We start from the raw sequence: 16,608 nt of genomic DNA, 5'->3' as shown, positions 1-16,608 counted from the left end.
ACAAAACGGCTCCTGCAACGGCGTAGCGCTCGAACTTTTTGCGACGAACATCGTACGATGTTTAACTTACACCCTACGATACAAAACGATACAACGTTGTTAACCTGCGTTCCTATTCTCATCGAAACAACTTACCCCCGGCAATTTTAGCCTCATCCTCCTACTTAATCTTTACGAAGAAATAGTCTATAATCGAGGAATAAATATTCATGCCGTCTATTAAGTCCTGGACTTTTATAGATTAATACTAAAATAGCAGCAACGGGTGTCGGATTCGATACGGTCTAGAGAATAATTACGGCTTGCCTAATTTTTGGAGAACTTAAAGCTAAGAACTTTTCCAGAGCCATATAGGCTGGTACATAATGAAATACATACCAATCAAAATCATAACTCCCCTTTGACCCCTTTTACTTAGCTGTAATCAGTTAGAAAATAAATATATGTACTATAAGCCCGAAAAGTGCATGGCGACTTTATCAATGAATTCATTGATAAAGTCGCGCAGTAATCAATCTGTATCTCTGAGTACAAGGTGCCACCAAGTATTTGATCAACCTCTTTAACACAATAAACGAGTCACAGCGAGATAGCACACATCGTGCAAGTGTTATTTTAAACGTCAAACTTCTATTAAATAATGACGTATAAATAACACTTGCACTTGCGTGTGCTATTAAAATCGTTACAGACTTGTATTGGTCGGACTCTAGTACTACGAGCCAACGAACGCACGCTTAAGCTGCGAGCGCTTCTGTCCTGGGGCGCCCTCGTACTGATAAGGCCGGGCTTCGTGGGGCTACCCACGCTGCGAGTTCTGTGGTGCCAGGCTCCTTTGGTACACTCATACAAATATAGTCGGACAACCTTTAATGAACAGTGCACGGCGCCTTCGACGCTATTACACAAAAAAAAATCAGAAAAATCCGGACGTGGTGCGCGCGCTTTAGTGCTTGAAGCGCCTTTGACCCTTGGACTGATAAGCTTGACGTGCGAGGCGCGCTGCGTGCAGGCCAGTGTCGGGCGCCTACGGCGTTCTCATACTAAAAGAGGCAGGCGAAGGCAGATGTAAAGTCCTGGGCACCAAAGGCGCCCTCAGTAGGTCCCTAATATAGTCGGGCGACGACAGGTTCCTGGCGCCTGGCGAAGATTTTTTTTGTAGTCGGTTTTTAGTTATGTTAAGCCTATCGTGAGCTTTACAGTTTGCTGAGCCAATTTAAAAATCGTGTGATGTATGGAACCCTTAGAACGCGAGTCCGACTCGCACTTGGCCGGTTTTTTTTTACATAACTACTATTCCACTGTAATAGAAGCAAACAAAACGGCTCCTGCAACGGCATAGCGTTGGAAGTTTTTGCGACGAACATCGTACGATGTTTAACTTACACTCTACGATACAACGTTGTTAACCTGCGTTCCTATTCTCATCGAAACAACTTACCTCCGGCAATTTTAGCCTCATCCTCCTACTTAATCTTTACGAAGAAATCGTCTATAATCGAGGAATAAATATTCATGCCGTCTATTAAGTCCTGGACTTTTATAGATTAATACTAAAATAGCAGCAACGGGTGTCGGATTCGATGCGGTCTAAAGAATAATTACGGCTTGCCTAATTTTTGGAGAGCTTAGAGCTAAGAACTTTTCCAAAGCCATATAGGCTGGTACATAATGAAATACATACCAATCAAAATCATAACTCCCCTTTGACCCCTTTTACTTCGCTGTAATCAGTTAGAAAATAAATATATGTACTATAAGCCCTAAAAGTGCATGGCGACTTTATCAATGAATTCATTAATAATATCTCTATGCAATTCTGCAGCTCACTGTACGGTACAGTCTGTGGATATAGTTTATATTTCTACTCTAGCACAGAATAATATTTACAGTACATATGGGGCTACTTTATAGCACTAGTGCGAGAAGTAGCATATTATGTTACTGTGTCGAACATTTAAAGGGCCATATGTACTGTAAAACGTTGTACGATACATGTGCGAATAGGTAATTCGCAACTCGTGTCGATTTAAAACACTCCCTTCGGTCGTGTTTTAATTTATCGCCACTCGTTTCGAATTTCCTATTTTTCGCACTTGTATCGTAATGTACTATTATCAGGGTGTAGTCATGTCGGCCAAAATAGTAGTATCTGCTTATACTATCCCAATTACTATTATACTATATTACTAAAGCCATGTATAGTAAAGCACATCCGTCAGTAGAAAAGGCGCAAAATTCATATTTTCTATAGCAGTTCAACCCTTCGCGCCTATATTTTTTAAAGGCGCTTTTAGCTACCGACAAAGTTGATGTGCTAGAGTTTAGTCGGAAAGTTTATTTGAACAGCAGCCTAGATCTTATTAGATTCTGGTAAAATATCCAAATTAATTTATTACTTCTTAATATTATGCCTGATTTACATGATGCGTGGCAAGCCACGACAAGCCTCAGGGACGCAGTCATGCGTTAGAGGGAGCAAGCTATATTGCCATCTCATTCTACCGTATAGCTGCGTCCCTTGAGGCTTGTCGAGCCCTGCCACGCATGTTAACCAGGCCGATTCGAACTTTTATTCTTGCCCGTGTATCTCGCTCTTAATGGGGTTCCGATCGAAATATTTTACAGATGGCGCCAGCGTGGGATTTACCTGTCAATCCTACGAATAATGCCAAATTCTTGTTTTACTAGAGCCATCTATAAAAAGCTTTGTAAGTTACCACCCCCATTAGTCCATTACATATATTGGCTCGCGTGAAATGCACAGTAAGCCCGCGTTGCCAATCTTTAACGCTCCGTAGTAAAGCGTAGTTATCTCTCTCTATCACTCTTCTTTATTAGTGCGACAGTGACAGTTGCGTTTCATTCGTTACGGAGCGTTAACGATTGGCACGTTTGATACGCGGGCTGCCAAACATGCCAATCGTTTACGCTCTGGAAGAGTGATAAAGTAAGGTAAACATTGGCTAGGCATGCTGTCCTGATGGTGACAGGAGCGGATACGAAAGTGCGGCACGTTCCCGCACGTTCGCAACATTAACGTGTTTTTAAAAATAGGTAGGTAGTCTAAACGGTAGAATAAATAATTTAGTTTTTAAACACTTTCATTACAATTTTAGGGGAATAAAGCTTGGGAGGAAGTAAATCATATACTGCTTTTTAGTGTTTATGTAGCTTTTTTTTTAGTTTTGAAATACATAAAAATATAATTTATAATAAAAACAAGATTTGAGTAACAAATATTTTAATTTCCGCGGCAATGACTATGTTATTGCAGTCTTTGAGATCTTTAATTAAGTAAATATTTAGTTATCAATACTAAAAATTTAGTATTCCAATGCGACCATGAATATTACTTAATTATGTTGTCATATTTTCGATAACATAGTCAACTCATGAAAGATCGATTATTATGTAAATAGTTATTGTAAAAATTGTATAATGTACTCATAGGTATATTCTTAAAGTAGAAGGTTCGATGGTTAGCTCCTTAGTAAGCTGCAGCTGAAAAAAAAACATATAATCATAATGTGATTGTGTCGTAGGATCCACCGTTTTCATCAGTAATACTGTGGTACTCGTATTACTTATTTATGTTTACTTTGTAGGTAAAGTATCTAAATCCAAAATTAAACCCCCGGCCAAAGTTAGTGTAACATCATCTACTTAGTGCATTGCATACATATTTTCTTACACATGATTTTACTGAAACAGATCAGAGAGCATTCAATGAAAATTACTTCTAAATGGCTCAGTCCGTATTGGAGATAAATGAGAACAATTTATTTGTCTACAAACAAACAGCCTCACGCTTCAGAGCTCCACGTTTAATCTAAACTTTACTTTATTAAGTTCTTTCCCAACTTTAATAAGTCACTTAAAAACCTGTACTATATTCGGGTAATTTAGAATATCAGGTATTACAAAATTCACCAAAAATTCCATTATATTAAATAGAGCCCATCTTCAGAATTCCCCAACATTCAAGGAGGAAAGAATTAGGTACCCAAAATACACGACCTTAATGATGAATTGTATTACAGTGCATAAATATGTAAAATATTAAGTTTATTCTAGGTTGAACTATGTGGCTAAAATGTCTCTTTTAGTTAGATCTAAAGATGAAAATGGTGGACGAGCTTAAAGAATTTATCTAGAATACCTGTACTTGTTTGATAATGATAAGTGCATAAATAACTGCTTATTATAGGATGTAGGATGTAATCACTCCAGACATGTTTCGGCGTAGTAAGTATTTACAGTGGATAATTAACGTGAATTATTTTATGTAAATGAGATGCGAATAACAACACATTGTTTTAAATAAATGAATATTAATGGAAATCATTATTTCCATAAACACAGGTTCCATTAAAAAAAAACAGAAACTAGGAATATAGGTAGGTACTGGCGACTGATGTTGTGTGTTTATTTATCAATGATACTAAGTACAAGTTGACTTCTACTCATTCAAAATGGAAACCCTTTGTTCTTTAAGGTTTATTAGGTGCAGGAATATAGGAACAGAAGAGAATTTTAAGCAAATAAGGGCATGTATCTATAGAAATACTACTTCTAAAGAAATACTGTTGCAAGACTCCGTAATCTCATCGCCAGATACCTGATTGTACTTTATAGACTATGCATGAAGGGCATAGTGTTGCTTAGGTCACCCACGGTGAGTGCGTCAGCGACCATTAAATCTGCCATGATAAAAAAGGATTATTTTTAAAACTCAACTTCGGACAACACAATAACGAACAATAATTGATTAATTATGAACGATTCGGCATTAGCAGCCTTTTTACAGCTTCTTGGCAAGCTGCGTGATTTTGCGTATATACAGCGGGCCACTAACCTAGCGGCCTGATGGGGTGCTTGTCCCAGAGGAAGGTGCGTTTCACTGGCGACAGATAAGAGTCCCTGATGTAGGAAGGACTGCGGTCCCACCGCGCGAGGGGCTTCAGCTCCGGCCAGTCGTACCAGAAGGGGTCCCTCGTGATCGCTGAGATCGGCAGGGAGGGGCTCGGGTTGAAAATGTCCGCCCACGGCCGGCGGCGCATTCCACCGGCGGTGTACAGCGGGGCACCTACACGCCGCGGCACAACACGTCAGTAACGGCACAGGCACACACTTTGTACTTCGTCATCGCCCACAAGTGTTACAAGCCAATAAGCCTTACATATACATTGACGTAAACATGCCATCGTTAAGCTGAAACCAACATGGCTGAAGTGGTCATGAAGCTTGAAATAGATATTTATAAATATTTGTAATGATGTCCCGTTTGTGGACTCACATGCTGATGGTGATCTTACACCTATGATGAGTATGCGTGCATCATGCTTGAAGTTATGCTGATCGAAGACATTTTCCTTTGAAAGAACACATACACTCGAAGGACAAAATTACGTATACAACGTTACAGAAGAATAAATAACGTGAATAAAGATGTCTTGGTGTCTCATTCACTAAGATTAGGTACTCGAGAAAAGGATTTATATCTAACTACTGAAATGGAAGCAGATATACGGATATAGTTTGCGAAACCAACTATCTACTTAAAAGGGCTTGATCTTCATTTGTTTTGTAAAGTTTATCAACTAGGAGCATTTAGATAGGGGAGCTGACGAGGTACAGAGTGCTCGGGTGCCTGCGGCCCTTACCGTCGGCGTCGTAAGCGACTTCGCAGTCCCTCGGGGGGCTGATCCTTGGCTTCACGGGTGTGGGTGACATCCCTCGGAGCGAGCGATCAAAATCCGCCCATTTTTCGGCTTCAGCGAAAAAGGGATCTCTTTTGAACGCGTCCGATATCCGCTGCGGGCTCGCTCCTTCATGGCAAGTCTTACAATCAGTACCGATCAGAATATTACTGGCTCAGAGATAAGATATGAGAGCAAGAATATTAGCTGGAATTTTATGTTTCCCATTACAAAGGATCTTGAGGAATTGGGAACTGTATCAAAAATGCATCAGGAAAACCAAAGGTTTATACTCTACTTAACTGTGAATCATTCAATATTTTCTGAGTGTAGTTGTTCTTCGTAAACTTGCAATTAAATTTTGGATGCAAATAGCTTTTTACAATGCAGCTTCCATGCATGTGCTTGATATTAACAGTATGTAGGCAATTGTCTAATTACGTTAAGTTAATTCTATTGACTGTAGTACTCTCTCTTTGGTAGATATCTGTTCGTTGACTGTGTGCTAGTGTTTAAATTATTTTAATTTGGAAGGTACTAAACTACTAAATCAAAACACGGGTAGGTCTTTTATGTTTTAATACAAATTCGTTTCGGGTTAGTTAACGTAATCAAGTTTTGTACTATATATAATAAATGTATTGTATGATGTGTTGAGGTATAATTAACAATTACTAAATAGCATTTTCAACTTGTTTAAAACTTACTGACAAAATGATGAACTAGTTTACAATGATCAATACAAAAAATGAATTTTCTATTTTACAAATGTCTTGTTGATGGGGATATAAATATAAAAGTTTTCAGATACGATCATAACACTGTTGTATAAATATAATTTACTTAAATTAATGCGGACTTTATCATTCAACTCAAATTAGATTCAATGATGATCGAATCGAACAGGTGAACGGAATCGCTATTTTAGTATTAACGATATGCTGTTTCCACATGATTTACTGCGATACGACTGTACATTGTATATCCAGAATTTAATACAATCTTAGTAAATCATCTAACTAGATACGAGTACCTGGCATCGTACCACAGCTCATAATGCGGAACAGAACCTTGACCACAGTTAGTCTGTTTGTGATTCAACAATGTAATCAGTCTTTCCGAGACACCAAGAAAGACTTGGCATGGATTTTTCTCGTTAATAACGAACAGTCTAACTGCGGCGGGACTTACTCTAATGTCAGCTCTACACATTAACCGCAAAAACTCCGCAAGACGGCCGCGCAACATAAGCTGGAATGTCTAATATTCGTTCAAATAATAGTATCGTACCAGCGGCCGTCCCAGGTCGATCGTCGTCGAGGCTAACGCGTGCAGCTAGGCCTTATCCTAGGGCGTGTCGTGCATATAGTTGTTTAGTAATATTTACCTGATCCCCAGTGAGGCTTGTTGTCGGGTTCATATTCGATTCCTTTCAGGCTCTTGGGCTGCAGGGGGTCGATGATGGGGGCGCTCAGGTCGGTGATGGGGTATGCCCGGTCCTTGAGGTAGAGACCGTAGCGGGAGGGGTACAGGCGGTCGATGGCGGCCAGGCGGTCAAGATGGTCCTGCCACGCCTTGTGCGCGTCGAAGGGATCGACGCCTCGTCGGATGCGCCGCGGCACATGGTACACTGGACACAAAATAATTTATTATTCAAACGGAAGTTTAACAAAATACAACAAAGAAGAAGGGTCTATCAAAACACACTTAGTAGGGCGTCCTTTGAGTAGGACTTTAAAGTAACGCTGGAAATTTTTTGGTGCTGCAAGTTGGTAAAAAGTTACTTTTAAATGTCTCAGATTTGAGATAGAATACACACAAAGATGTTTTTAGACTTTTTGTACCATTTTTATATGGAGATGTACATACATAAAATATAGAAAATTAGTAAGGTATTCACAGCATAATTGCATAAGCGTGGTTAGAATAATAAATGATTATGAAATTCTGTACGTAAATATTACAGCAACGTAGAACTCACCTCTTCAACATCCATGGAAACATGTTACAATAATAATGGAGGGCATTAATAATATATTTACATAAATAGGGGGATTTATTGATAGACAAAATGCGTCGCCTGACAAATGCTAGAAGATCGGTAGAAATAAACAATGAGGTCGATATAATATACATGGATTATTATTATGTGTGAAGTTTTGTTATGTATAAGAGGTGATTTCTAATATATGATACATGCGATTATTAGCCATGATAGCATAAATATATGTAAGTTGCAACGGCAAGCAAACATCTAATGCCAACATATATGTATTATCACGTAGAACCGGCGAAGCGATGGCATCAGCAAATGAAACGGACAACTTGTTCAATAATGTGACTCTTGACATCTCAAACTTTACAAACATAATATAACGCATGAACGTAAAACATTGCAGTTAATCCAATATTTGTAAGGCGGTTTAGTTTTTATTTAGTTTTATATGTTTGTGATTATAAATGGTGTTTCCATGTAGTGTTAATCGATCCTTTGTATTATTGTCACTTCGAGCCTTCGGCAGGTTTCGCTTCAATATATAAATTACCAACAATTTATTTATAAAATATTATTACAAAGTAAAATATTAACAGCAGAATAACCCGCAATGTTATAGAGGACTACCTCATATTATGGTCTTGCGTTGTAACATAACAGCCGCCCATTTGACGTAAAGTAAATTAATGTTCATTATATCAAATAACAAGTTGATTCCAATTCAAGATGAAGTCACAAAAATGACAATAAAGTGATGCGGCGACCGTAAATGATGTTCCAAATTACAATATTACTGGCTGAAGATGTTTTATGCTGAAACAATTAAAGTTAAATGCCAATGTGTACTAATAGATTTGGTTAATAGTCGTGTGTGTACCTAGGCCGGTTAATATACAATTGCTCAAGCAAGCTTACAATCAAAAGCTTTGTACTGTTAAAGATTGTTTGTTAGCATGTTTGTTTATCTACGATTAGAATAACCTCCCATCAATGTGATTGGAAATTTTCCGAAGCTAAATAGTGTTAAGACAGTGTCGATTGCCAAATACCGAATGTGTATTATTGCTTGTTAAGATGCACTTGCCAATCAATTACCAGCTTCCTGTATTGAAAATGGGTTATCTTTCATCACTTCAATACCAAACTCTATTTTCGTGTTGGACGTGTTTACATACAGTCTGACCTTTTGTTTCGAGTCGATAGTAACGCATGGTAGACAATTCGCAATGAGGAAATCGATAGTCCTCTTTCAAGAACCTTATTTGGTACTGATTGCATGCAAGTTATGAATCTAAATATGTAAAAAGGTAAATATATTTCCTGTAAAAATTATTCAGGTAGTGGCATGTTACTCATTATTCTGATAAATTGACAATGACCGAAGTGTTGTTACTACGGAATTGTATTTCGCTGTTTAAACATCCTAAAAACGTAGGAAAACACTACAGTGAAAGCGCGACAAATGATTTACAAGCATTGTGTTATTATGTGTCACCATGTTTTATCTACATTTAGATTTGTTTCAGTTAAAGATTCCTGTTGGCATAACTTATTATTTCATATTACGTTTTTCTGGCCAGATTATCGTGGCAGAATAAAGTAGTAAGGTGCATTGGAGTAACTTCGAAACGGGATAATTTTGAAAATGTAACTGTTTCGGGTAATGTTAGCAAGTTAATTAAACTCAAGTTTACTTTGGTATAACTAGTACTATCCAAGCCTTTTGGGTAAAGGCCGAAAATTTAAACAACATTAATCTGTATTCGACGTTTCCGGTAAAAGCGGAATACAAATTAAAGTTGATTTAATTTTCGGGCTTTACCCAAAAGACTTGGGTAATACTAGGTTTATTCAGGTTATCTTAAGTTTACTTAAATGTTACGGGCACCAGGTCTACTCAACACTGGAGGGTAATGTCAGAAGTGATGATGTAACACCTAACATTACCCAGCCTGTGTTGGGTAGACCTAGATGTGTACGAGTAAACGCCGAATATAGATTAAGTAAAGTTGTTAAAATTTTCCGATTTTACCCAAAAGCCTTAGCCTATTTATACCAGGGCCCTGGTATAAATAGTATTACCCAAGGATTTTGGGTAAAATCAGTAGATATATTACGGGAAGTTTAATTAAACTTCTAACAGTACCCGTAATATATCTACTAAACCAGAAGCACCTCATACTTTAGCAACACGCTACTGACTTGCTTATCAAAGCATCTTACTTACTGTTGCCAAAATAGAATATACTTTTAGTTTAGCACATATTAGCAATCTTCAAAATTACCCCACTTTCGAAGCTAACCTCATCCGAAACGGTTGCACATTCTACATGATAAATGAACTAAAAGACTACTACAGAGACACCAACAAGCATCTTCACCTTCACCTACCGATGTGTCCTGTCCAATAAAGTTACTAACCTGGCCTGTACCGGTCGAGGGAGCGAGGGTAGTTGTGCGCGTAGATGGCGCGCGGGGAGTAGCCATACACGTCACGGTGGACCGGCAGGTAGCGGTAACCAGGCACGTTGATGCGCTCGGCGGCGGCGACGGGGTCGTCGTAGATGGACTTGATGTAGGGGTAGGTTAGCTCGGGGAACACGCTGCGGCGTGTAGGCCTGTACCTCTCCTCAGCTCTGATATCTTCCGATCCTGAGGCAATATATGATATCAATAAATTGCTCTGGTAATATGTTTAAGATAATGCTTGCTGATGATTTAAAAGTGATCGTTGTTAGGCCTATTTGAATAAAGTAGGTATGATGACTTGTGATAATTGTGATGTAATTTGCTTTCACACCTTTGATTGCCACAATTTGAACATTTTAAACTGGGTTATGGACTAGTTAAATCCCTGTATCTGTCACGTCGTTACTCTTTAACGTTTCTATCCGAATCTGTTAAATACAAAGGAAAATACTACATACTCACTCAAACATTGATAAAGTTAGCTTCTTCTTAAAGGCACTAAAGCCATGCTGATTACCCCCATATTCATAAAACTTTACACGCCCCAGTAAATGAATTTATGATTTATTCCTTTTTTACAAATACATATCATTTATGCAGGTGCAAATAACCATGGAAAGTAGTTTTACAACTACTGTTTTACTGTTCTGGTTATTTTCTATTTAAAAAAGCCAGAATTTGAATTTCATTTAAGGAGGTTCAATAGAGACTTTTTGGTTCCAAGGTACCGGGACCAGACTTTTGGTTGCAATTTTTAAGGTTTCCCATTAATCCGGGTCCAATTAACCAGGTTTCACTGTACTTATTAATCAGGCGTTTAGCCTGCCTTATGCCTTAAAGAAGAAACTACGTTGCTTGAAGCATTCCTATAGGCCAATTTAGTCTGTATATTATAACTACAGGCTGTTTATTTAGTCACCTGCAATAATTTACAGGCTGAATATATAGGTCATGTTGAGCAACTTTTACGATGGGATCAATCCCGAAATCGCGAAAAAACTATTTACTCCCCCATAGAAAATGTCAAGGTCAGACAGCCAAAATGTATGAAACAGCCTATTTTTTTCCCGGTTTCGGGGTTGATCCCATAATGAAAGTTGCTCGGTATGACCTATTTAACCCCGTAAATGATTGATGATGACAAAATAAACATCCTGTATAATGTATGGTAATGCTATTAAATGTAAACAATCACTAATATTATACAGGAAATAGATATATACTTAAGTCAAAATAATTGCAAGAACTTACCTTTAAGAGATCGGACGAAGGATTGCCAAAATCTGGCTTTCTTCGATGCCGTCTCATTTCTGCCAATCATTTCTAAATGATTTTTAAACATTTTGATGGTTTATGTCGTGCTCGTGGTCTGCAACAAAGCGAAAGCATTTCATGTAGCAGTTTGAAGTTTGTTTTGTTTATGTCAATTAATGGGTTACTTTCAGTCGTTAACCTTGTGTGGCGGTTTGGATATGCGTCTGTGTACAGGTGACATAATTGAGTACAATAGCGTGCTCGTTTCTCGTAAATAGAGCAATGACGTGGAGTAGTCGCGGGGCCGCAAATAGCCGCTGAGCCCGTGTACTTGGGCCGCGGCCAACTCTCCGTGTCGAGGAGAAACTTGAAAATTCGTTTTTACGAATGTCTGCTCATCGCTCGGCTATTTTCGAGATTTGAGCGACCTTGCAGCCAGTTTCTCCGCGGATAAGTCAGCGGCCTGCCGCAATTTCGATTACGTAAACTCCGGTTTTAGCGCGATGACAAACTTATAGGGCTCGCTAACGCGTTTAGATTTTATTTCAGGATTGTGCGAGATGTGAAGACTTGGGGACAATCCCAAGTATTTTGGAATCTCAAGTTAAGATTGTTATCATTAAATTGCGGCTGATATGCATATCTACATCCAAACATCTAGCCTAAACAATCTAAACATATAGGGAGAGTCAGCAGTGTGATAGCACACGCAGTGCCAGTGTTATTATACGTCATAATAATTGAGGATACATCCGGGATAAACACTAATATGAGATAGATATTCTTCAAAACTTTGCAAAATAAAACGTTTGAAACCTCATAAAAGAGTACTTGATGTTAATTATACTCTGCGTTTATAAACATAATTAATTCTCATTTGTTTATGCCTCACGTCAAGTCCGTATGCATCGATCGTATTCATTGAGCCATAAAAGTGTTTAGACTTACGGAAATATCCGTAAACTTTAGCTAAATGGCCAGTAATGCCAGTATTTCTGGCTCACGTCGGCTTACTAACCGTTACCATGGGTTCGCAGAATTATTACAGAGAACCAACGTCATTGGTTTACATTTAGAAAGGCAGTGCCATTCATCAGTCTCGAGTCGAGACTGTTCAATAGATATTAGCGGGTCTGGAATGCATCCAGTATGCTCTTGAAGTATGCAGCTATGTAAACTATGTGTCGTGTATAGTGGGAAGATTTTATAATTGACGGCCTGTTAAAAATTTGATCTCGATACGATATGGATCGGATCTGTTAGTGTCAAAAGTTAGGTTTTTATTTCAAAATACGTCGCTTTTGACACTGACAGATCCAATTTATATCGTATCCAGATCAAATTTTTGACGTATAGAAAAATTAGAATCCGGCCGTATATAAAGGTAGCTCCGAACCAGTTTGTACTTCAACTTCAACATTTAATCAGCAAACATGTCACAAGGGCTCACGTCAACATGTAATTTACATACAAGAAAAAAGCACATCAACAATAATCATTGTAAATACAATTAACTGAAAATATCAATGCAAACTAATGTCATATTATTACTGTAAGATGCTAAAACTGTCTGATGTAATCTGTTAGTTATGTAGACATCGACTGAGAGTGAATGTAGAAGAAAAATAAGCTATTACTTTAACATTTTTTCACGCATATTAGGTTAGGCATATTAGGTTATCTAATACACGTCTGTATATTTTAAGAACAACAATAACGAAAGAGAATTCGTCTAGGCGTAGCAGACTACGGAAGTGCTACGCTTCTACGAATTTAGGGTCCTACGCGACCTGCATGAAAGCTCTACGGATAATTTGACTAATTTAATTAGAAACTCTAAAAGTTAAAATTTAATAATGATTGATGAAATAACGTTTAACTTTAACTTTTGAGTGAATAATTTTAAAAAATAATTAATTTAATGTTTTAAATTGTTTTAATTATTATTGTTATTAATTGTTTTAATTATTAATATCATAGAACATTATTTATTAAAAATAAATACATAAATGAAATTATCTTTACATTAAAAGAAAGTTGTTGACACAAACTTGTCTACACGACACACATAGCCACATCATCGATCATCACTTCCTTTTTTAAATGAGTCAAGTGACTCACTAACAGATACTTTATCTTATTTTCGGTCAAGAATGAAGGCCAATGTCAAACCTGTAGCCATAAAAAGTCAGGAAGCAATACATATTTAAGAAACAAATTTTATTTTAATTTGATTTGATTTCCTTTAGAAAATTACGAATAGAATGAAGGTCTTTGATAAATAGTACAATAACATAAAACTGTAATAACGAGCTCACACTACTTTGTATCGTATTGGAGTATGCGTTTGTTTCTACCGTTCAAATCCAATTTACTGTACTTAAAAGTGTGGTTGTGAAACGGTTACAAAAATACACAGGGCGTCTATTTGGCGGGATCGCAAATTTGGCGCGCGCGCGCCGCGCCTCGAAATAGATCGTATCGTGTTCTCGCGCTACAGGTGCATCGGGACATCCGACCTATACCAGACACTCGGGAATCTGAATTCACGAGCCAGGTAACTGAAACATGTTATATCCGGCGTTTTTTAAAGGTAAGAATAAGAAAATACTACACCGTCTTGGTAAGAATGTTCAAGCCGGCATGAAAGCAGAAAAATACTCGGAAATTTCAATTTAATAAACAAAATATGCACCACTATGGTGGCATAGTAATGTAGCGTTCAAAACTCTAGAAGAATCTGTACCCCTAATGTAAATTTATTCGATAGCGAAACGTGACGTACGCGTTTGCGTTAAGTCTCATTTTGTATGGGATTTTGAGTTTCCAAAACGTCCCGCTTGGCGCGCTATTTCCAAATCCCATACAAAATGAGACTTAACGCGTACGTCACGTTTCGGTATCGAATAAATGTACACTAGGGGCTCTGGTACGTTCACACACCGGATTGAGATGAGAAATTATAACGCGTATTTTTTCTTGATGATTAAGACTCCTGCGTTTATCTGATCAAGAAGATGAAATCTTAGTGGTGATTGTATTTTGTATTATAAATATTTATTAAAATTAAATTACACACTAAAACCGCGCGTTTTTCATACACAAAATCGAACGAAAACAAAACGTTTGGCTCGGCATCCAGTTCCGTTTAGAAATCAGCACATTTTTCGAATGACGCTTATCTAAATTGGGGTCACGTCCACAGGTCCCGATTCACTTTACAATTAGACTTACTTGCGACACTTTAGCTTAGGTAACACTCCCTTACCGATAGATAACTGGTCGTTTATAGTGTGTATTCGTGGACGAGCCGACGTCGAGTGTCGGACCGGGGCAGGCGCGCACTGGCCGGCGGCCGCCCTGGCCGGCGCCCGCTCCGCCCGCCCCCACACCGCCCGCCCAGCGCCCAAGGCTGAGCCCCGCCGTCAGCGATTGGACGCTTGACCGTCGCATTTGATAACATCTCGTGTTTTGCTTCCGAGTTCCGGAATATACAGTTTATACGCAAACTTTAATGTGTGTAGAACGTCGCTGCTTCGAGGAAAATGGTTATAGCTGCGTTTTACTTCTAAGATCTGGAAAATACATTCCACAGATGTATTAGTTGGGTACCTATTTCAAATTCATGATGGATGGATTGTTTTTATTTATTTAATATGTTGGCTTAAAACACAAACAAAACTAAGCTAATAATTCAAAACACACCGCGGCGCTCACTGGTATGATGGTAATTCACCTTACGATTATTATGGTACAGTCGAGTTAATAAATATGTATACATTTTTTCACCTTATTACAATGGATTAAGGTGAAAAAATGTATAGATATTTATGAACTCGACTGTACTCATAACCATAGATCTAGTATGTCATTGATATAACCATATATTTGCCACACTTTTACTTTTATCAACAGTGTAAAGTATGGTAGCAGTAGGGCTAATATTATGGTCGGTCTTTATCATTTGTCACCATGCCTGTCACGTTCTAACAAGTATGTAAATGTGAAAGTGACGCATAACATGACAGGTGATCAAATTGCGACCATGATACCGCTGCAGTTTAAGGTATGTTCCATATAAGTACATTTATTGTACGGGACAGTATACTGAAAATGGAATCATTATAAAACCCGCTGCACCTCAAGCCACAGCCTTACGTTGAAAACAAAAGTAAAACTGACCACTATGCATTTGGCATCTACACATTAATAGCAATATTACCCGAAACATCTTACACATACCACATTAAAACTATTTTTTATTTGATGTTAAAAAAAAAACACTAAACGAGTCGCGCGACCTTCCTCGGCCTTGCGCCTGGCTTGCGGAAATTAGGCTTGTCCTAGAAATAGGAATAAAATTAGACAGGCGGACTGTCAACCTTGACTCTTATTCTTGTGTACAGATGTTCACTACTTTTACTCATCCGATTCATTTACGTGGTTAAATACAGTCTAAAGAGAAGAGATAAGTCTAGCCAATGGAACGCCCTACAGAAAGGCGCACATTAATAGTTATTACAGTACATATGGGGCTACTTTATAGCACTAGTGCGAGAAGTAGCATATTATGTTACTGTGTCGAACATTTAAAGGGCCATATGTACTGTAAAACGTTGTACGATACATGTGCGAATAGGTAATTCGCAACTCGTGTCGATTTAAAACACTCCCTTCGGTCGTGTTTTAATTTATCGCCACTCGTTTCGAATTTCCTATTTTTCGCACTTGTATCGTAATGTACTATTTTATACCTAACAATAGGTTTCAGGCTTGAAGGAATCGAACGTTATTTGTATCCGATTATCAATATCGCTGTAAAAATAACGTCCGTACTTTACTTATCAACAACAACCATCAGCAGCAGAAATAAGTAATTTCGCTGACAAAAAGCACAAATTGATATGCACTAGATGTGTCTACCGAGGGAATAATAGATTATTCTAATAATAAAAACATGCGCACCTTAAAACCATCAAACTATAGTACAGTTCTGCAACTATGGTCCACAAGTCGAACACGTGATCTAGGGCATATTTTACAATGCCACTTTTCTGACGAATAAAGTCATCGTTGGCGTTTTACAATCTTCAAATAACTTAATAAAGCTTAACTGGTAGATAAATATCTTTATAACTTAAGATACTCCAATACTTTAACTTGGATATTGTGAATCAGGCCCTAAGT

General features: G+C 38.0%; 1 protein-coding gene across 6 annotated transcripts; it reads right to left on the bottom strand.

Annotated features, from left to right (window-relative positions):
- Positions 1-3,153: 3,153 nt before the first annotated feature.
- LOC133525691 (uncharacterized) lies at positions 3,154-14,848 on the bottom strand. Of its 6 annotated transcripts, none has more exons than XM_061862039.1 (8): positions 14,690-14,848; positions 11,419-11,536; positions 10,120-10,350; positions 7,090-7,332; positions 5,667-5,831; positions 4,859-5,089; positions 4,622-4,703; positions 3,154-3,504 (listed from the first exon to the last, which is right to left on the bottom strand). In XM_061862039.1, the coding sequence occupies exons 2-7, from the start codon at positions 11,507-11,509 to the stop codon at positions 4,633-4,635; spliced, it is 1,032 nt and encodes a 343-aa protein (XP_061718023.1). In that variant the 5' UTR covers positions 11,510-11,536; positions 14,690-14,848; the 3' UTR covers positions 3,154-3,504; positions 4,622-4,632. The 6 variants fall into 6 exon arrangements, with proteins under 6 accessions (XP_061718023.1, XP_061718024.1, XP_061718025.1 ...); XM_061862040.1 differs by lacking the exon at positions 14,690-14,848 and adding an exon at positions 14,656-14,677; XM_061862041.1 differs by lacking the exon at positions 4,622-4,703 and having other exon boundaries at positions 14,690-14,847.
- Between the last annotated feature and the right edge of the window lie 1,760 nt (positions 14,849-16,608).

The sequence above is a fragment of the Cydia pomonella genome, chromosome 15 (genome assembly GCF_033807575.1).
Source record: "Cydia pomonella isolate Wapato2018A chromosome 15, ilCydPomo1, whole genome shotgun sequence".
Lineage (NCBI taxonomy): Eukaryota > Metazoa > Arthropoda > Insecta > Lepidoptera > Tortricidae > Cydia > Cydia pomonella.
Note: the sequence above shows the minus strand (reverse complement) of the source record. Positions and strands in the feature narration are given on the sequence as shown.

What these genes read in the sequence shown, in the direction of transcription:
- LOC133525691 (XM_061862039.1), bottom strand. Translation starts at nt 11,509, where the DNA reads ATGTTTAAAAATCATTTAGAAATGATTGGCAGAAATGAGACGGCATCG. An exon ending in AGTCGCTTACGACGCCGACG is followed by an intron (nt 5,090 to 5,666) that starts GTAAGGGCCGCA and finishes CGCGGCGTGTAG; the next exon opens with GTGCCCCGCTGTACACCGCC. An exon ending in GCACCCCATCAGGCCGCTAG is followed by an intron (nt 4,704 to 4,858) that starts GTTAGTGGCCCG and finishes TTATCATGGCAG; the next exon opens with ATTTAATGGTCGCTGACGCA.